Below are 22677 nucleotides of genomic sequence, written 5' to 3' on the forward strand. Positions count from 1 at the left end.
AAGAGAATAAACAGAAGGAATCTTTCCTTTCCTTGGGCTTCATTTATGTCAGTGATTCTTAAACAGTTTACACCCATTATCCAATTCGTCTACTGTCCACAATAAGGAACTTTTCCTGTTTTACTAGAAAATTAAATATTTGAAATTTTATTTTTCAATTTAAAAAAAAGAAATTGATTTTCTATTAATAACTATTGATTTTTGAAATTTTCTCCAAAAAGGATAATATTTGAAATTTTTTTCTAAAAATTTTATATTCAAAATTGAATTTTAGAATTTTTTTTCAAAAATTTTTAATGTTTTGTGAATAGCTAGATATATAATTTATTCCAAAAAGTTTATTTTTTTTGAGAACAGGGGAAGATTTTTGAATTTTTTTAGAAAAGCTATGGATTTTATCAATTTTTTTCCCAAATTTTAATATTCAAAATTTTTTTCCAAAAATTTTATTTTTTGTGTAAAGCTTTCAATTTTTGAATTTTTTTTTTCCAAAAAATTTAATATTTGAATTTGAATTTTGAAATTTATTTTCAGAAAAATTTAATTTTTGAAATTTTTTTCCAAAATTTTTTAATTTAAATAATCTAGAAACCAAGGCACCCCTGGCCTACCTTACCCTAAAATTGCTGTAGCCGGGAAAAGAAGAAATTATTTTATTCCTTGATTTTTCCTATTTTGAATTTCCCATTAACGTGAAGAGGTCGGAGTTTTCAATTATACATTTATGATTGATTGATTGTTATTATAATAATAAATGTATGATTTAAGATACAATGTACAATTATTATCAGAGGTGAGAAATTGGACTCAAGACTCGACTTGGACTCCATAGTTTAATATAAAATATATATTTTTACATTAATTATATATGAAAAATAAGGCAGAATAAACATTATAATATTTGAACTAGAATAAACAAATTATTGGGTTAACAAAACTCCATATTTATAAATCTTCTCTAGTTAAGCTAAGCCCGTTTCTGTACCTCGAATGATCATCTTCTAAAACTATATTAGATAGCATCATAACTCCTAATTATCTCTTCCAATAATAACTAAACAGTAGCTCTAGCGGAGAAAAAATGTTACTGTGCACCAAAACATTTTTTAGGTATTAATCTTAGTTTCGCTACTTGGTTTAAAACTTTAATTTCAACAGTTTTAGTCTCAGTTCAGCTTAACCGGCCTCAGTTCTTTTTTAAATAGACTCACTTTGGTAACAGACACTTAAAACAAGAGGCATCGCTAGAAAATTTGGGCCCAGGAAATGATATTAGATACAGACGGGGCGGAGCTACCTTATACCCAGAATGCGTAGTGCCCCAAGCTCCAGCAGTGGTCCCTAAAACTAATGTTGCTTAAGACAATGGTTTTCAAAGTGGACCATGAGGAGAGGAAGCTTAGGAAGATGGTTGACTTATTTGTCTAGCTACCAGATGATTTCGGGCCTTTTTTAGAGGCTTTTTGGAGGAAAGGTTGCGTGATACAATAAAGGTAACGACGTGTTTCATTTACATAAAATTTTGCACATGGAATATTGAAATCTTATAAATATACCAAAAAGTACAACTAACGAAAATAAGGACAAGAACCGAGACGGATAAGCAATATATTGCAGTCTCGGTTCGTCTTTGTCATTTCCGTTTATAGAGGTTCAAGAACCGGAACCAGTGACCGATAAAGGCACAACCTTGTAGTTAGTTATATAATTTATTTTATTATATAACAGAATAATTAAAGAAAAGGAAAAGTCCTCAATGGCGTCACAAAGTTTACCTTCTTTAAGGACCATCAAGTGGAACTGGACTGCGGTCCTAAATAAATACCAACACAAGACTAGCCAGGCAAGGGAGTCCCTAAAACGCTCACTGAATGTGCTTTTTCTAAAGACGCTCGTTGCTAAACCTCATATTTAAAGACATATTCATTATTTTTTATAGATACTTTGCTTTTCTTTTTTGAATGATTTGGTTGTCGAAAATGAGTTCTCATACGACACACAAATAAATAAATACATTTTGCTATATTAATATATATGTAATTAATCACACAGTCCTGGGTGGGAACCACTGTCAAAGGTGTCTGCAGAGGGTGGGCTGGAGGGGCTGTAGTCCCCAAAAGGAATTTTGCCTTTATACTAGATTTTTTTTTGTCATTCAGGCAAATTATGTAGCAGACCAAAGAAATTTATATTTGAATTTTTTGCAAAAATTTAATTTATTTTTAAATAAGTATGGATTTTTTAAAATTATTTTTCAAAAAAAAACATTTTTTTTCGGAAAAATGTGATTTGTTCAAAATATTTTAAATTAAGTTTTTTTTTTTTGAATAACTATGGATTTTTCAATTTTTTTTTCCAAAAATTTTATATTTAAAATTTAATTTTTCAATTTTTTTTCCAAAAAAGTTAATTTTTTGTGGATAACCATGAATTTAAAAAAAGTTGAATATTTGAATTTTTTTTTGTGAAAAGCAATGGATTTTGGAAATTTAAAATTTTTGGATTTTTTTCAAAAGAGAACCCCCTTTCCCCCTAATATAATCCTCCGGACAAATACCCATACATATAATAATAAACTAATTTTCCACATTTGATAAAGAAGGAATAAGTATTAGCAGGCATATTTGTATACAGTATAAATATACAAAGATAGTCAGTCACCCCAGTGATCCATAATAGGATTTATCTAATTATAATCCATGAATCCAATTGCACTGATACCCAAATAATGAATAACGACATGGACTAAAAACCCTGAAGCTAAGTGGGAGCTTAATATTTGTTGGTTAGAAGTTTGGACAGCCAAATCGTCTACGATAATTATTTTTCTCATAGCCCCTCAAACATAACTAACTACATACAATGTATAATGACTAAATTGGACATCTAACAAATCGAAATAATAGGATAAAATATACTAGATGATTTAAACAACAATGCATAATAAAGCTATCACCAACATGACACAAGAGGATTCAAATGAGGGTATAGTGTAAAAAATAATACGGATGCTTCCTTACTTTAATAATATGTGGCTCGTCAACGTCAAACAAGACAGAATGATTTTTCCCTCAGTCCTAAATCAGGACAGACACAACACTATCAACTAGTACCGAAAGATTTGAGTTAAAGAATGTATGAGAAGAAGCTCTAGAGTATGCAATGTTTATGGAAGAGACCGTTCTGTCAGCAGAAGATCTCTATGCCAAACTCTTTTGAGAATCACTCAAAACTCCAAAAGTTGCACTTGTCAAATTCATACATTCAGATACGAAGTGGCTAGCTAGACAACATTGTAGGTGAAACAAATATGAAAGAATAAAATTCCTTCAGGATCTCCTGTTCGAACATCGAACTAAATAAGAGCTTAGTATCACACTGCATAAATTCAGACACTAAAATTAACTCCTGTAACTGAAACCATCAACATTGCAGCTTTTCTGGGCTCCACGGACCGAGAAAGAAATGTTTGGCAACATTAGTGAACAGCTTCTTAATTTCTTCAGCTCAGCAGAAATGGACCAGGTTCAATCTTCCAAGTTCTCATTCCTAATGGAGGTAAATGTCACATCTCTTTTAACAACCTCAAGGTAAAATATATTCTTCTGTGCTCCTTCGCATTGCTTTGATATACCACAATGTCATTACACAAAATCAAATTTCTAAAAAGGTTGAATGATTTACAATATCAAGAATAATGACCTCTGGTTACCAAGAAAATGTTCGCATGGTACATAAATCAATTTAAACTATCTGTCTCTACAATAACAAAATGATTCTAAGTAGTGCATAAAAAGAATAAGCTAAAAGTGAATTAAATTTTTCAACGTTGTGATGTAAAATTTTGCGTTGCTTAGAAATGTTAAAATATTTGTTATCGTCTATACAATAAAAAAATCATTGCCGAAATAAATTTGAGCTAACACATGAATGTACTTCCCTTGTATATTTTGATCATGACATACGAAATAGAAACTATTTTTAAAATAATGTTGAAAAAATATATGTTAAATGGCTATCAAAAGTAATACAAATTATCTTGTAATTTGTTTAAGCATAAAATGAAATTATTGACTTAAAAGATCAATGTAATATAGGATAAGTTAAGAAATGGATAAATTCAAGATCGTTAGAGATTTTTACGATTCGTATAAATATATCGATCAATGTTCATAATTTCTTATTTTTGTAGTTACAGGAAAATAAATAGCTGGTCTCTGTATATGAGCGCGATATTTTTCTTTCCTTTCCAGTAGTTTTAGTATTCCTTGGAAGTGTAAACATGTCGGAGCAACAACAAAAAAGACAACGCGTGTGCGATCTCTTCCGTGCCAAGAATGCTGCAGATACCGTTATCATCTCCATCGGGACTGCTCACAATATCAAGAACTCCATTACAACCCCATACAGCCAAAAAGCACCAAAACTTCTGCAGCTACAATATGGCCGACTTCTGTCGTACCTTCATGTGGCCCTCCTCCAGCCATGACCTCAACCCCATGGAAGTTGCAAATTGGGGCGTCTTGGGGAATAATGTCTGCCGCACCTCTCATTCATGATACGCCATGGACACGGCCTTCATCGTCAAGAGCTGCCAATCTTTTCGCCAGCGTGTTGAGTCTGCATGTGATGGAGTGCATATATAATAAACAATAGTATTTAAACAATTCATCAACTGGTTTTAGATGACATTCCTTGATTCCATTATAATCAAGTTTTTCGTAATTTAGTTATGCTACTGCAAGTTGTGTGTTCCCAATCTGTAAATCAAATGAATCCTTTAAACTATAGCTAATACCAGGGGCGTTCCCTGGGTTTTAAATTTTTTGCGAGAAAAATTTCAAACATAAAATTTTTTGAAACAAATTTCCAAAAATTCACTGTTATTCACTCGAAATTAAATTCAAAAATTAAGTTACAAATATTCAATTTTGTAGAAAAAAAAATCACAAATCCACAGTTATTCTCAAAAATTAATTTTTTTGGAAAAAATTTCAAATATTATATTTTTTGAAACAAATTTCTAAAAATTAACAGTTATTTACTAGAAATTAAATAAAAAAATTAAGTTAAATATACAATTTTTTTAGAAAAAAAGTTCAAAACTCCAGTTATTCTCAAAAATTAAATTTTTTGGAAAAAATTTCAAATATTATATTTTTTGGAACAAATGTTCAAAAATTAACAGTTATTTACTGGAAATTAAATTAAAAAATTAAGTTACAAATATTCAATTTTTTAGAAAAAAAAATTCAAAAATCCACATATATTCTCCAGAAATTAATTTTTTTGGAAAAAATTTCAAATATTATATTTTTTGAAACAAATTTCCAAAAATTAACAGTTATTTACTAGAAATTAAATTAAAAAATTAAGTTACAAATATACAATTTTTTTAGAAAAAAATTCAAAAAGCCACAGTTATTCTCAAAAATTAAATTTTTGCGGAAACAATTTCAAATATTATATTTTTTGAAACAAATTTCAAAAAAATTAAACTTTTTCGGTTACAAAACAATTTAGAAAAAAAAATTCAAAAAAATTATTCAGAAATTAAATTTTTCGGAAACAATTTCAAATATTAAATTTTTTGAAAAAAATTTCCTAAAGTTTCTCAGTTATTTACTAGAAGTTAAATTCAAAAATTAAGTTTCAAATATACAATTTTGTAAAAAAAATATTCAAAAATCCACAGCTATTCTCAAAAAGTTAATTTTTTTGGAGAAAATTTCAAATATTAAATTTTTTTGGAAAAATTTTTAAATAAATAATTTTTTACTCAGCTGCATAATTTTCCCTAATGACGAAAACTATTTCTAGTAAAAAAAAAAAAATTCTTTATTCTTAGGTGGGGTGGGGAGCTCCAGCCTACCTTTTGGGGACACCCCTAAATACTCTCTTTGGTATCACTTCTCATCTCACATATTTGAATTGGCTGAAAAATGCTTATGAAATATTCGGCTTGATGGGTATTTATGATGTTCAAAAATGAATGAGACATTTTCACCCTTTTACTTGATTTTTGTTAAATATATTTTATCTGTTTTAACTCACCCCATATCTCAAGAACACAGGCTTGTGTCTATTTGTTAAATCCCTAACTGTATATCTAATTTATACAGATTTTTATAAATGAATAAAAAGTATCTATCAGTGGTTGATTTCCTTTAAGTTATTCCTTCAGACTAACGATTTGTTTATATTAATGGTATAAGTAACAAATAACTAATAAGATGGACAATAAAAAATGGAGAGACAAAGGGTCAACAATGGTGGTCGTAAAACTAAAATAGATCATTTATGACTTCTTTTCAAATTGTGCGTACATTGCATATATTAACCATGGAATTAAAATGTCCGCTATAAAAATAACTTCAGTTATAACTATAGGCATGCTTATGTTGTGAGTCAACATAAAAACAATCTTGAACATAATCAAGATAAGAAGAAAATCCCAATTTATTGTTTCACTTTATAGATACAGAGCCGTGCACTACAATTGAAACAAGATCCGAACATTCATTAAGTAGTGTTATGCTAATTTGAGATTTTCAAAATTATTTAAACGCAAATAAATCCAGAATTGATTACGCTAGAGTGCTATAACTGCTGCCATCTGATCCCCCATCATTCAAGATTCCAAATTGGTACAGTATGTCCAGATTAGGTAATTCTAACCATCTTTGGAACCGTTTATGGAAGATTATTATTTTTCCTTTATGAAGAAGTAAAATAGTAACGAAGTGAGAGAATTGAGAGAGTAATTAGGGCCCATGGAGGTCATATTGAAAATCAATATGCTATTAATATATTTGCTATTAAAACAAACCAAAAAACGCGTAAAAATGCATTTGTTCAGGATCTGGATGAGGTCAAACTTTGTTCAATTGTAGTTCAAAACACTCTACATACATCCCGAAATTTCATAAGCATATTGGAGCTAATTATAGGCTTACTATTCAAATTTCTGGTTGTAGCAAAGATACTTAATAATTGAAGCTATTGTTTAAAACTTTTATTTGATTTAAGAGACTCATATTGACCCCGATATGGTCCCTTTAAAATACATGAAATCTATTAATGCCTCATTATTTTATTGTAACGATCAATTTTGGTTACTTTAAGGGGCATTCACGACGCACTCAAAGAGTTAATAGAAATATGATTAATGAATAGAAATGAACAATCATTCGTTTAAGATTTGATAAAAATCATTCTATCTTGCTTTTGTGTTGACGGGCCACAATAAGGTAAAATAAAATTGAAAAGTAAGGTTTAATAAAAATTATGCACTATTTATTATTATTATTTTAAAGAGAAGAAGAAACTCCTCTGAAGGATTCCCCAAACTAAATTTCCTATTATTTCAACTAATAAAGAGGCCTTTCTCATTCAAGTCAAAAACATTATATATATATATGTAGAATATACTGTGTAACACCAGTAAAAAGCAGCACAAATAAGTGAATTCATGAAGGGCCCAAATTGAGGAATAATATAATTCACCAATGAGATAAGAAAACAAAGCCTTTTTGCTATTTTTGGTTGCGAAAAATATAAATGAGTAGTGAGTATCTCTTCTTTCTCCTCGTCAAAGATGAGAAATGAGAGCCTTTCCGTCGTTGCTTTCGCAAGAAATAAAGTAGCGCCGTCATCGGCGGCGGAGAGCTTCTGCGACTTTCATTTGTCTGGACTCCCGCTGAAAAAAAAACACACACTAGCACCAAAAAAATATGGTTTCTTCAGTTAGTTAAAGGCCGTTGAGGTCTCATGTTAGATAGAGGAAATTTGTACACGTTAGTTGAGTGATAAGGATTGTTGTATATAAGGAGATAGATACCTATAGAAGAAATAACATAATTTTGACTAATTAATATTCATACATTTTATTACTCCTACTAAAAAAGCATCATTTGAGTTTCTTAAAAACATATAAATATATATTTATAGATCAAAAACAGTAAAATAATATTAAATTAATTATCTACAAAGATTGTAAATAATGTGAAATTTATAATAAAACAAAAGGGACTAGACGACGTTAAAAAAACATTCATTGATTAAGATCAGCAGTTAACATATAAGACACTTCTGAAAATTTCATATATCCGTACAGGGGAAGAAGGAGCGATGAAGAATAAGAATCTCCTCAATTACTTCATTCAAGAGGCTCTGTCCTCACTATTCATTCTGTTATTAGTTCCATTCGAAACCTCACTTGTCTTTGGAAAAAGGGGTAAGTAACTCATTTTAATTCATTTCATTATATTAGTCTTTCAGGATTAGGCATATTAATCGGAGAGGGGAGCTTATTTTTATTCAGGATCTCTGTTTGACGAGGGTTATAATTACCCTCATTCTTTCGTTTGTTCTTGATAAAAAGCAGGAAGATAACAAGGAATATGACCAGGAGGACTATGAAAATGCTTATTCCTATAATTGGGCCATATATTGCCCAATTGATCCCATCCTGGGGACGATTTTGATTTGAGTGCTAAGTAAATTATGATGATGGAATCAATAGGGAGTCTATTGAGGTAAAGTTGAAGCAACTTACCCGCCATAAGGTATCATTATGAGGACTCCCCTCCAAAAGTCACATTCATTTCCTTTATCTTGTAATGAGGACATTAGTGAGGTACTTGGAGTGATAAGGAACTTAACTTAGCTACTACTGATTCCTATAATAATAATTTTATCGGTCGTGAAACACAAGACATCTTCATGATAAGAGCGAAGGATCACAACAACAACGTTGCTGACTCTTACGTTATTATTTAATTGTTTTGGAATTGGCGTAGAGCTAGCTAGGGTAGCCAGAATCCTTTTCCTTTTTTAGGGGTTTATTTTTCTGACCCTGTGACGTGACTGGGCTTTTACTTCATACCAAGACTAGCTACTTCTCCAAATTGACATTAAAGGCTAGAAATTCAGATGTTATTAAGACTGTAAAAGCAACGAAGAACTTAATGATTGCTCCTCTAAACTCAACTCACTCTCGTTCTCTCTCTATCCACTTAAACAAAATATGGAAATAATATGTATTTCAAAAACATCTGTGTTCTCAGGACATAATTTCCAAATGAAAACTCTGACTAGGCCTTCTTTCAGGTCTATTATTAGTCATGAATATAATGAGAGCAGAGTGTGCACCTAAGTGGAGTATATGACGTATAGGTGAGACATATCTTCTATAAAATAATTATGTGCTACAACTCAGTGTTAATTGAATGTACCTATATACTCGAGTGACCGATATAATTGATAAATTTGAACAGATATTTAAAAGAATCTTCACTACAATTGAGTGGCTTATTTTAAAATCAACTACGATGGAATGATAAATCGTACGCGTTTTCATAAACTGAAAATTAACATGACAATTTAAAGTATCGTTGACTTTATTATATCACGCAACCTTTCACAAATGAATATCCTATTTGGATAATTAATTTCTTAATATTGTTATTGTCTTCTCTTTTCCAACTCTTTTTTTCCCCCCTCATCTTCTCTACTTTATTTTCCAAGAGCTGAAATTTAGATCAAGCTTATTATCAACTTGTCACCTCTATATATTTATTTATCTATGATTTCAGCCATCAAAGGTAATTTTTAGACCTCCCAAGCCATTTATAATTGGATATAAATGCCTTATTTTGGTCACAATTAGCTTATTTTATAAGGCTTGATAGGTATAAAAAAATGAAAGTTGAGATTCTAATGAAATCACATGACAAAATAGTAGTTTGAAAATCCAGATCTCTCAAGCCATTTAAAATTAGAAGTATTTCGTTTTCCCAGCCAAAATCGGCTCATCATAAATGGCTTCGGAAGTGAGAAAAATGAAACTTTAAATTCTAATGAAGTGAAACCCCGTGCTTCTATTTAAGATGATGCTACTTAAAATGTGGAATGGATTAAGTGATTATCAAGTAGAGTAAGAAGTTAACGATAGACTAATCTTAGTAAATTTTGTGGTTTTTCCATAGATAACGAAGTCCCTAATCAGAGTATATTAAGTAGGTTTAGGACTTTGCATACAATAAAAACAGCTTTGATTCACTCTTAAATTGGGACAAATATTCCCAAAATTTGTATTTGTTGTGAGCTGTCGAATTTTTTATTTATTTTCCTTTATCAGTGTTCTGAACAACTTTGATTGGTTGAAGTCGAATTAACTTTATTGTATCTTGCAACCTTTCCTCCAAAAAGAAACGGAAAAAAGGCTCAATTCTTCCAACAATGGAATTGTTATTCAATAATTGTTGGACTTATTTGCAATTTAACACAGGAGCACTTATTAAACACAACATACTTACCTAAAATAAAAAGAAATAGTGTATTTGTTGTCAGCTGTCGAGGTGTTATGCTTCTTTTCTCCTAATCATTCTTCAGAACGTGGGTTGGTTGAATTAGAAATAGTTGTGAATAATTCCCAACAATTAGCCAACTAACAACTAATTTCGGGTATTTATTCATGTTTCTTTTCGGATGAAAAGTTGCGTGATACAATAAAGTTAACGGCGTATAGAGAGAAATAAGCAGAAAAATCAACAGCTGAATTAAAATACTATGGAAATTTGTATGTTATTGAGGTATTAGAGAAGAAAAGTTTAACTCCTAACTGTTTGTGGGCCTTTCCCCCAGTTTCTTTTTGGAGGAAAGGTTGCGAGATAAATCAAGGTTACGCTGTACATATATAACGACATACTTTTTTGTTTCATAATAATCATTATTAATTATAATAATATGTCTTAAATCTACCGTGGAATGAGACTTTCATTGCATCCAAAATAAAGAAATATGTAATGGCAATTACTATTATTATTTAAGATAGTGTCAAGGGACTTCAATATATTATAACCTTTTTCTTATTTGTTTATGTCGGTCTTTATTAATTAAATAATAAAGTAATTTATATACTGCCAAATGTGAGAAATATAAAATACATAATATTAAAATCTATTGAATAGATAATAATACTTAGATAAAATGTAGGGAAGACTGGAGGCAGTTGCAACGCGGGCAGTTGCAACTGCCCGCGTTGCAAACATAAAAAAAGCTACTCCCCTCAAAGTTTACACTACAATTGTATAATATAATTTGTGTTAAGACTCGGTCCAAGATCGAATTAATTTTTTGGGTTCAGTATAAAGTGATTTATTCTTGACCTATTGGACTGATATTTTTGTCTAGACCGCAATTTCATACCGTAGACCTTTTTTTTGGTCTCAATCTATGGACCGATTTTCTCTCATCTCCAGATCTACGAGGTGTACAAATATGATTTATGTATAGTGATGAAAGTTGCGTGTATTTTGGGCATGTTAACATAAAAAGAAAAAAAACTAAAATCAGCATGGCAACTCCGACAATTTGAAGAATGTTTTGGAGGAGAGCAGCTTAGCTGTCATGACGTTTCATTAGGTCAGCTACAATCAGCTGTAATGACGGAGGAGGGGGAGATGGAAATAAACAAAGACACAACTAAGAATTACTCCGACATCCATCCTCAATTCTACTCAGACTCCAACAAGGTCTTACAATTATAATTCTACAACAAATATTTTGGAATTCAGTCTTTTAGGAGCACACAAGAATTTTCAATCTGGTTTGAAATATATTTGAATATAGTAGAAAAGGAAGTTGCTAATTACAAAAAAACGGGAGAGCTAAAAATACACATCTATTTGCAGCATATTTAACATTTTATATGAAGTCATTGTAGGTTGATTTCATAGATATATGTGTAGTGATGAAAATCCATTGTAGAATGGGTATCTTTAAAAAAAAAAAAAACAACAACTGAAAATCAACATGGTAACCCTGACAATTTGAAAAATGTTTTGGAAGAGAGGAAGAATAATACTCATTTCATTAGATGAGCTACAATCAGCTCTGAAAAGAGAGGAAGGAGGAAAGGACATAAACAAGGATTTGCTAGAATTACTCCGATGTGGATCCCCAAATCTACTCTGAGTTTAACAAGGACTTACAATTATAACTCAGGAACAAACCCTCAGGGTTACACTCCGTCTTGTATGATCACACATTACGTTCAATCAGGTTTTGAATATAGTTGAATCTATTTAGGAAAGGACACTCAGGAATTTAATAATAATGAGAACTGCTAAGGAAAAGAAAATTCATTCTGTACATTACTCATTACAAATTAACGGGCCAGCTAAAAAACACATTAGATTTACATCATTATTTATGTGCATCATAATGTGGGAGGGGGCTACAGTTTAGTTGTACACGTATGATTTATGCAACACATTTAACTTCATATGATGTTATTGTAGGTCAATGTTCACTATATAGAAACACAGCTGACGTCATCAACAATATATCTATAGAATTAGAATAGACCCGAGTGATACCGATCCAAACTATGTTTTTTTATAGATAGTCAAGACCAATCTTCTTTAAAATAACGAATTTGTTTGGTCTACTAAAAATCCTAACGGGATTGTCAGATCGAAACAACATAACTTCATATTTCCCTAGTTCATATGTACTTTTTCAAATATTAAAAAAATAAAGATAAAAAAAAATAGATAAGATACAAAGTTGAAAAAAACTTACAGTATTCATTGATACACATATTATATTGATCTTGAATTAGTGATAAGACTCGATGGAAGATCGATTTTGTTTCTTGATTACCTCTTAAGTCATTTTTTAAATACTGATTTAGACCGATATTTCGGTCTTGACCCTGATATCAGATCGTAAAACAATATTTAATCGAATTCAAATCGTGGACTGATTTATTCAGTCTTAATCTTCGGATCGCTTATCTCCCCACTCTTATGAGTTGTACAAACATGATTTATGCAACGCATTTAATTTCATATGACCTTATCTAGGTCGATGTTCACAAAATTTATAGAAACACTTTTTTTTTAAAGCCCAATAGGCATACCTTTATTTATAATTATGACAAACAAAAACAAACATACATTCTAACTTAATATAACACCCTCCTTACACGTATCTTATATGGGTTAAAGAAGTGTTAAATAAGAAAAACGACACTAAAAGTCCGAATTAATGATATGGGTTTCTTGTTACATCTGCAAGAATATAGTATAACCTGCACTTTACTGATAATGGCCTCCACCTTAAAAGCTCTGGGGAGATTCGGATCGGTGGCCACTACCCAATCAGTTTTTGACGTCGAATAGTTTTTCTTTGAATGTTACATGGCACCTTCTTGTCAAAGGACTCACCCTATTACACTCGTAGAAAATATTTGCTGACGTTACTATTTCCTCGCTACATAATTTGTCATTCATACTCCGATCCTCGTTATTCGACTTATTCGTATAAATTAATGAGGAGTTGGTGATCCAGAACGCCTAGTTCCTTTGTACTTGAGGACAAGTGAAGTAGTCCTCTAGTGAGTTATAAAGTTTGGAAAGCCAACTCCTCAACTATTCCAAAGTCTAAGTTCTCCAGCGAATGTAATATTAGGAGTGAATGGTATTCATTCCTTGTATCCATTCTTGGGTTGTATTTCACGGGTTCTTCGCGTTCTTCATGGCCTAGGATCTGGCTAACTTGTAGAAATGTTTTTGACAACCCTTGAGACATACTGACTAAGCTTATTTGTCACTTGAAAAAGGTCCTTTAAATATGTTTTCCTTGAATGTGCTTCCTCTGGTTTCTTTGTACTTTTACTTAATTAATATCGCCCAAAAATCTCCACTTATACGGATTCTTCTGAGCCAGCTAGTATTCAAAGTTTTCCAAGAAAAAAACCAGGCTAACATGTTTGAAAAAAACTTGACGTCATTCAACAATTGATCAATAAAATCGGCGTAGTCCGATCCAAACCTATTCATTTGTAAGACAGATCCAATCTGATTTTTCTTTGAGACTAGTCTAGATCGAACTTCTTTACAGGGCTGAATTAATTCGGTCTGCTAAAAATCACAACGGTCTCAGACTAGTTTCAGATTTTCAGACACTAAATGTAAACATCAAAATTTTTATTAACTTTTCTTAGAAATATTGGCTTCAAAATATGGATTTTTGTGAAGTGAAAGTAATTTTTGAAGGATCAATATTTTTTGTAATAATATTGATATTTTTTCCTGTAACTGATATCATTTGAATTATTGACTCCTTTGCTATCAGTTGATATAATTTATCAATGTTGAAACTCCACTTATTTCAAATAAATTTGAGATAATGTAAATCTCAGTACAAAGGAAACAGTTGGAATTTGTTTTTTTATTGCAAGCTTCTCCATATTGTTTATTTTAATTAATTATCATTTATTAATTTACGGCTCACACGCTTTATTACTTATTAGGAAGAGCCGAGCCAAGAAGAGGTTTTTCAGAGTGAATGGATACGATCTATAATATTGCTCATTGATCCATAATGTAAATCTTAATGTGTCTTAATCTGCTAGGATACAACCAAAGTTAATAATTTAACGCATTGGATGTTTAGTTATGTATTCCTCAAAAATAATATTAAGAGCCAAATTTTCTTAATTTCAAACGCCCATTTGATTTGATTAAACTACTACAACCGTCCCGGGTTTAACGAGAATAGTTGCAACATTTGAAAGGTTATATTTAAATACCTATTTGTTGTTTCTCTAAATAAATTCAAACTATAGCATACTAAGGGATGGGCATTTCTAGGAACGCATGGAGAAGGCGGGAGTGAGACCCTTGTTATCATAAGCTCCCCATTACATGTTTTTGGAGGTAGAAAATGTAATATTCCTATAAAGACGAGAACCTTCAAAATTTAAAATAGAATTAGTGGAGAGGAAATATTGTAAAATTATATTTTAACGCGTATATTATTATTTTATTATGCATTTAGTAAAAAAAATAAAAAATACCATAAGTAGGCAGTAATTCATCATTCGGAGAGAGAGAGAAATAGACTTTAACACTTCAATGATCTATTAAAGCATGAACGCAAAAATAAAAGAGAGCACACTTTTCCTTTTTCCCCTCTTTTTCAATCTCTAAACTGTTATTATTCTCTACGTTGTGACCATCAAATATATTTAGTTTTAAATTTTGAAGTGTCTAAGCTTTATCCCTCAGTAGGGTTCTAAATCCTAATTAATTTTTAGTGTACAAGTTTATTTGTTGTAGGGAACCTACAAAGTGTTTTATTTTCTTAAGTCGTTAATACTATTGTTTCACTCTTGAGAAGAGAACATCTAAGTGTAACCACGAGTGAATGAGTGGCAGGAAAGATGAGGAATTGTTGAGGATTTATTACTGTAATTCTTTTTTGAACTCGGAGTAGAATTAAGTTCAGTCCTGTTTGCTAGTTACGGAGTGGGATCTGTGTTTATTTCCATCTTCTTATTGCTGTATGTAGAATATCTAATAAAACATAATTCAAAATTTTCAGGATTATCACATTGCTTTTTTGTTTTCTTTCATTTTTACATACTAGCAGGTCATATTTTATACAACTCTACCAATGACTAGAATGATAAAAAATACATCCTTAGACGAGCGTGATACTTTTGGTTCATGGAGCCTGAACAGTTTTTTTTTTTAATGTTCCTTTAATTGGTTAGATGGAGTTGCACTGATTTAGTAGTATTAAACATTATAGGATTTACTCTATCAGACCTAGGAATTTTGTGAGAGATCCATATACATAAAGTATATTTATTTGTCTGGGAATGAGCTGTGTGTGAACCTACACACATTGAGTTCAAGAAAAAAAAATCATCTCCCTAGCGCGTTGTCCATTGATATACGTCGATTCCACCCGTGTTTTTAATTCTGTTTAGCTGTTATCATTATTATTTAATTCTTAAAGACAGATCCCTAAGTATAAAGTAATAACTAGTTCGTGTATGTTTATGAAAGACAGAGAGGAAAATGAGGATTTGCTCAAGGTTAATAGAAATACAAGGTTATACCATATAACGTTTTTTCCGATTGATGTTTGTCTTCCATCAGGCTATTTAATAGAAGCGTCAAACTGTTACCAAGAGTGTATATGTATCGCCTTCCTTGCCTATTACTGTTATAATCTATGACGTCAAGATCTGTCTGTCTTGTCGAGCAGTCGGTACAGTACATCAAATTAAAAAGTATGACAAGCCCGATTACATGAAGACATAACCTTGGGTTTGTTGGGAACTTATAATTGATAGTTGTTGCTGTACTCGGAGTAGAATTGAGGATTGACATCAGAGTAATCCCACCTTATAGGTCCTTTCTTGGTATGGAGTGGGATTTGTGTTTATTTCCTTCCTCTCACGGCTGCTTGCAGCTGATCCAATAAAACGTCATGACTTCTAAGCAGTTCTAATCTTAAACGTGGTTCAAAGTGGTAGGAACCATGTTCATTTTCGATTTCTTTTATTTTGACTTAACAAAAATGCTTAAGTTTAGCAGTCAAACCAACTCTGATCTTTGTTAGATATGGGCTTTGTACGTATTTTCTTCCTCTCAAGACTGCTTGCAGGTGATATAATAAAGCAGGTAAGCTACTTGCCTCCCAAGCATTCTTCAAAATGGGAGGGTTACCATGTTCATTTTGAGATTAGTTTTTTTTACATACGAAAAAATGCTTATGATTTACAGCCCTACTTATCAGCTCTGAGTAATTGATTAAAAAAAAACTCGAAAAGAATTGCAACTTCCCCCTGTCTCCCCTACAATAAAATTTATAGAAATGAAAAGAAATAAATAAATGTTTTTGCTTATTATTGTTATTATTATTACATTCATTTCCCTTGTTCAAATTGCTGTCATTTGTGGTGCTTTATATAAAATTGGAATCTTTTTTTTACATACATACATACCCCTCTGCTAACATCAAATTCCAATATTATCATCTTCTTCCCGTTTTACTAATATTTATTTCCTATTTATTTTATTATTATTACTATATTAGAGTCAAAATGACTTGACAAATCATTTGAATGTGTACATACATTAGCCACGTATTTGAGCCGTGACACATCCGTTATATCATGAGAACTAGGCTGTACAATCAACCCTTTGTTAGAGAACTTGGATTTTCTGCTCCCCAAATTTGATAAAATTGCTTTATATCTCTTTAAAGTAGATTTTAATGCTGGAAACAGCATTAATATGCTCCTGAAACATCATTCCGAATAAATGCAACTTTTTGTTGCTACAAAAATGTGTTTTCTTGGAACTATTCGAAGAGTCAAGGTTTGGTGAATTTGGTTAATTCGTTCACTTTTAAGTCATTCTTTGGCTTTTTTATATTTCTCTTTTTTCAATTTAAGGTATACAGAATGCCACAAATGTAATATCAGCTGTTGTCCCATACATCATACTCTATCTCATTAAAGTTAATAAGTACCATTTTAGCAAGGTTAATAGAAATACAAGGTTAGACCATCATGTAATCATGCTTACTTGAATTTTCAATCTGATGCATTGTACCGACTGCGGGGCAAGAAAAACAAATTTTGACAAAACATGAAGCCACTCATACACTATGACGTCAATACTAAAAGCTTTGTGGAAGTCAAACATCAGTTGTACATGAGTTATGGTATTCAGGCTGCTATATATATTTCTGGCCTAGGCTACACTAAGTGTTGCTAGGTGTAATTTGACATTTCCTTTGGTAAGCTCGACACTTTTGTAGTATAATCGTACTAAGAATGTTTTGACGTACGAGCATCATTTGTATTGTTTAGAGTGAGTTGAGAAAATATATTTGGAAAAAAAAATGTAATTAAGTCGTGAACATTTTCGTGCGATCATTTTTCACAACTTTCGACGTGGATTATCACGACAAAAGTGCATTGATTAACTTAAATCTTTGTATGGTGATGTAGCACCATCCTATAGGATTGTGAAAAACTGGTTTAATGAATTCAATCGTGGTCGAAGCTCGCTCAAAGATGAATTCCGTGAAGGTTGTCCAAAAACGGCCGTTGTGCCAGAGAACATTGATGCCGTGGGTGAAGTGATAATGCAAGATCATCATACCGCGAAATTGAGGCATCCTAGGGTATTTCTTCCACCAGCATCACTAGCATACATTCGATATTGCATGTACACCTGGCCGTAAAAAGGTTTGTTCTCGTTGGATCCCACACAATTTGACAATTGCTCAAAAGAAGGCTTCACTGGAAATTTTGAAAAAATATGCTCGTGGTGCTTCAAAATACGCTTATAAGATCGTCACAGGTGACGAATCATGGATCTATGCGTATGAGCCCGAAACAAAACAGCAATCGACCGTGTGGGTCTTCGAATACGAGCCAAATCCAACGAAAGTTGTTCATGGAAGAAGCACTTGGAAGCAAATGTTCGCCTGTTTCTTCGGCAGAACTGGTCAGGTGGCGGCTATCCCACTTGAGCATCGTATAACGGTCAATTCTGAGGGGTACATTACAATTTGTTTGTCTGAAGTCTGCGGAGAAATTCGAAAAACGAACAAGAGAAGACTAATCATTGTTCACCATGACAATGCAAGCTCTCACACATTGGCTCAAACCAGCGCCTTTTCGACTAGCCAAAACGTCAAATAGATTGGCCGTCCGCCGTACAGCCCGGACTTGCGACCCAATGACTTCTTGCGTGGTCAACAATTTTCGTCGCTAGAAGATGCTGTTGAAGCGTTTAAAGACCATGTTTTGGAGGTGTCTCAATCGGAGGGGAAAAAGATCTTCGACAATTGGTTTGAGCACTTGCAAAAGTACATAAATCATGCTGGAGAAGTCTTCGAAAAACAATAAAACCATTTTCGATGATAAATATACGCATTTTCATTATTAGGCCAGAAATATATATGGCAGCCTACGTTTAACCTTGTTTTTATATTAATCTTGATTTTTAGTAACAAAGGGTTGTTCAAAGTAATTAATATTTCATGTAATTTTTTTATCAAAAATGAATTATGTATATCTTGTTGATGCCCAAATCTAATGTTGTTATAATTAATTAGCATCCTTTTGAGTCTATGTCAACTGTGTATCAAGAAATAAAATTTGCTTAATATTTAAGTTAGCGTTGAACCCAAGTTCATTAACTACGTCAAAATGTTCACTAACGGAAGTTTAAGAGGTGTCTTATGTACTAGTTGTAGCTTGTAAATATAAGCAGATTGTACAAGTTACAATTTCTACGTCTAATAATGCCTTATTTAATTACATCTTCAGTCATATTTAATTAACAAATATAACTTATGCTATCATTTCATTTTGATAAAACTAAAAGGATATGATTATTAGATATTTATGAGTAATTGAAGTAGTACCTCCTGATTTTTGATTGCCAGAGTTTTTAGGCGTCGTTGAACATACGAATTTTGTTTAAACAATATAGAAGATAACATTAAAACAAATAATTGGTGTTACCCTCTTTTTTTTTATGAGCACACTCACACGTATATACTTCCTTAATACTTAAACATTATTTCCTCAAAAATGATAATTTTCCGACAATTAGCAAGATTTTTCGTTAAAGACTGAAGTTTCACCCAATTTCCTTAATGGAACATCCTTTGAGATAGAAGGAAGTTGATATTATTATAGATACCGAGGAGTGGAACTTTGTTTCAATATTAAAGAAAATATAACTAGAGGTTAAAAAAGTACAAAATGTGAAAATCGCACTCATATTGTAATCCCTATCCGAAAATTTTTATTTTATTTTTTTTCCTCATTATATATGAAAATAATACTATCAAACGGTATCTTAAAGAAAAGCCGAAAATCAACGTGGTCACCCTAATGATTTGAAGAATATCTGGGAGGAGAACAGCTTAGCTGTCATGACGTTCTATGAAATTAGCTTCGAGCAGCTATGAGATTAAGGAAATAAAACCAAACCCAACTCCAAATCTAGCAATGATATAGGGAGGAATGACTCAAATGTCGCACCTCAATTCTACTCCTTGTCCAATAGGGACTTTGTAAACTTATAACTCGACAACGTAACCTCAGAGTTACTCTTTGTCTTTTACGCACTAGTAATGGTTCATTTCATAGCCGCACACAAGTATTTCATTCAAACATCATGACAGCTCAGCTCCTCTCATGCCAAATATTCTTCAATTTACCAGGATTATCAGTTTAATTCTTTTCTATTTCCTATATAGATAAGTGGTTGGATTTGTTTTAATTTTCTTCATTTCAAAGCTCCTCGGAGCTAACTTAATAAAGCGCCATTGCAGCTAAGCGGCTCTTTCCCAAACATTTTTCAAATTGTCAGGGTTACCACGTTAATTTTCGATTTTCTTTTTTTTAACATAAATGACGGAGGGTAAAAACGAGGGGTAGTTTTCATCATTTAGGGGGATTAGCCCAAAAATTATCAACATAGTTACATAATGAAGCGCCATTGCAGCTATTACATTTTTATATTACGTTAATATTTTCTTTTTTTATAAATGATAAAAAAACATTGTGGGAAAGGCTTCTTATATTAATATATTAATATATATATGAAAACTTTTAGGGGCCTCAAGCCCCTAAAAAAGGTAATAGCAACGCCACTGGTAACAACAATTGATGACTTGTTACGGAGTTATAAGTGAAATAAAAAGTTTACAGCGTTTTTTCGTTTTATTCTAACCATAAAATTAATATGGCTAGGATTATTCCATTCAAATGGTTCCAAACGGTTTTCTGGCAAATCTTCATTTCCTGGGTAATGGAATAAGTGTCCAACGCGTCGATTTTCATTATCTTATTGACATTTTTAACGTCCATATTACCAGAACATACTCTTTGGAACCCCCGCTTTGCTGTTGCATTCTATACTACATTGGGGCCATAAAAAGCATATTTTTTTTGGCCGTCTGCTCTGCCTTTTCATTTTGGTTGTAGTGATACTAAAGAATGTATCGAATTTTCTTTTCTTTTCTTCCATTTTGGAGCAAATTAAAACAACTGCCTTCACCAAACACAAAGTTGTGAATGAACTTTTTTTTAAAGTGTACATTTAATCTTTAAACATACTTTAAGCTTTTTTTGATGCACTCTATTTATCGTGTGATATAGCTCACTAAAGACATCTAGCGAAAAACACTCAGAACTTTTTACTTTACCTAATAATATGTCATTGTTGGACTCGGAAAGGAAAATAAGGCTTGACATGCCTTTCATTCCTATCTATATCATTGCTCTATATACGGAGTGGGATTTCGGATGTTTCTGTGTTGGAAGAGATACATTTTAAACTAAATACCTTTTATTAAAAAGACAAATTGAAAAGAAATTCTCGATGATTCTGGAAATTAAATTTTTTGGGCTAGACCAAGGTTAATAGAAATACAAGTTTATACCATAACGCATATAGGACGTATGTTTGACTTTCACCACGCTTTTAATATTGACGTCATAGTGTATGATATGTTGCGTGTTTTGTCAAAACCTGTCTTTCTTGCTCAGTAGTCGGTACGATACATCAAATTGGAAATTCTAGGAATTGTGACCTCATAGATTATGATTGCTTTTGTGTTTTGTCAAAATTGGTCTGTCTTGTCGAGTAGGCGGTACAATACATCAGATTGAAAATTCTAGGAAGCCCGACTACATCATGTCTAACCTTGTATTTCTATTAAGCTTGCGCTAGACAAAAAATGCACATTGCTATAGCTATAAAATAATCTCCAAAGTGGGAGTGGGCCCCCTTTGGGGCCAATGCTATTGCTGTAAGTCAAACCAGCTCGGAATAATTGAGCTAAAAACATTAAGTGATGCAACTATTTTAAAATATCTATCGATCAGAATGGAAAGTCTATAGATGCAAACTTTATAATATTATATTTTGATCTACTCCATAAGATTAATATGTATAACAGTACATAAATTATACTTATCTAGACAAGGGAAATTTTAGAAGTATGGATGTAAGTAGTAAAATAGATATGTATTAATAATGCTTATAAATGAGCAACAACAAGAATATTTAATGATATTCAGTAATGTATGTATGTAGAAGGATTTATACTTTCCTTGTTTCCGCAACAACTTTTTTCTTGAGTAAGATAAAACAAACATGTATGTTTATACTGGATACTTACTGATACTACTTTTCTTGTACCTAGTAGTTTCTGTTTTCTTCCTTTCTTGTACTTCTTCCATAGTTGTTCTGTCGTTATTTTAGACGAATTATTTTTTGTTATTTATGATGTGAAATATTGCCCTTTTTATATTTATTCTTTTATCTTCTCTTCCAGAGTATCCATAGACAATACATAGGGTTGTGAATCCTAAGCATTTTGGAGTAATTAAAAAAAAGAAAGAAAGGTAAACATGGCAGTCACCTGGTCAATTTGAAAAGTGTTTTTGAGGGGAGCATCTTAGTTGTTATGATGTTTCATTAGATCAGCTACATCAACTGCGACGGTTTTTGGATTTTTTTTCCCCCAAAATATACAAAAATTAAAATTAAAAAAAAAAAAATTTAACAAATTAAATTTCAAATATTGAATTTTTTGGAAAATAGTTTGAAAAATCCCCAAGCTATTCTCAAAAACATAATTTTTTAGTTAAAAAAATTCAAAAATCCAAACTTGTTTACAAAAAATTAAATTTTGGGGAAATAAATTTCAAAAATTGATAGCCATTGACAAAAATTAAATTTTTTGGAAAAAAATTTAAAAGTTATATTTCAAATATAAACTTTTTAAATTTTTTGGCGAAAAATGATTACAAAAATCCACAGCTGTTCACAA

The 22677-nt window shown here is 31.5% G+C and overlaps 1 protein-coding gene and 3 long non-coding RNA genes across 5 annotated transcripts in view; 2 read left to right on the forward strand and 2 right to left on the reverse strand.

Annotated features, from left to right (window-relative positions):
- Positions 1-2676: 2676 nt before the first annotated feature.
- LOC121121753 (uncharacterized) lies at positions 2677-6156 on the forward strand. Of its 2 annotated transcripts, XR_011781106.1 has the most exons (3): positions 2730-3590; positions 3671-4762; positions 5849-6156. It is a non-coding gene; the product is annotated as an uncharacterized lncRNA (long non-coding RNA). The 2 variants fall into 2 exon arrangements; XR_005865561.2 differs by lacking the exon at positions 5849-6156 and having other exon boundaries at positions 2677-3590; positions 3671-4882.
- An 844-nt stretch (positions 6157-7000) lies between these two features.
- On the reverse strand, positions 7001-10910 carry LOC121121755 (uncharacterized). Its single transcript, XR_005865564.2, has 2 exons — positions 10765-10910; positions 7001-7840 (listed from the first exon to the last, which is right to left on the reverse strand). It is a non-coding gene; the product is annotated as an uncharacterized lncRNA (long non-coding RNA).
- LOC121121754 (uncharacterized) lies at positions 7871-9824 on the reverse strand. The gene is made up of 2 exons (XR_005865562.2): positions 8558-9824; positions 7871-8494 (listed from the first exon to the last, which is right to left on the reverse strand). It is a non-coding gene; the product is annotated as an uncharacterized lncRNA (long non-coding RNA).
- A 6243-nt stretch (positions 10911-17153) lies between the features above and the next one.
- Positions 17154-22677, forward strand: part of LOC121121616 (uncharacterized) — a 141565-nt gene continuing 136041 nt past the window's right edge. The window contains exons 1-4 of the mRNA XM_071890079.1: positions 17154-17191; positions 17264-17283; positions 17825-18000; positions 18065-18392. Of these exons, the coding sequence (XP_071746180.1) occupies positions 17154-17191; positions 17264-17283; positions 17825-18000; positions 18065-18392 (562 nt within the window). The remainder of the gene's footprint in view (positions 17192-17263; positions 17284-17824; positions 18001-18064; positions 18393-22677) is intronic.

Source organism: Lepeophtheirus salmonis, chromosome 7 (genome assembly GCF_016086655.4).
Source record: "Lepeophtheirus salmonis chromosome 7, UVic_Lsal_1.4, whole genome shotgun sequence".
NCBI classification, from domain to species: domain Eukaryota; kingdom Metazoa; phylum Arthropoda; class Copepoda; order Siphonostomatoida; family Caligidae; genus Lepeophtheirus; species Lepeophtheirus salmonis.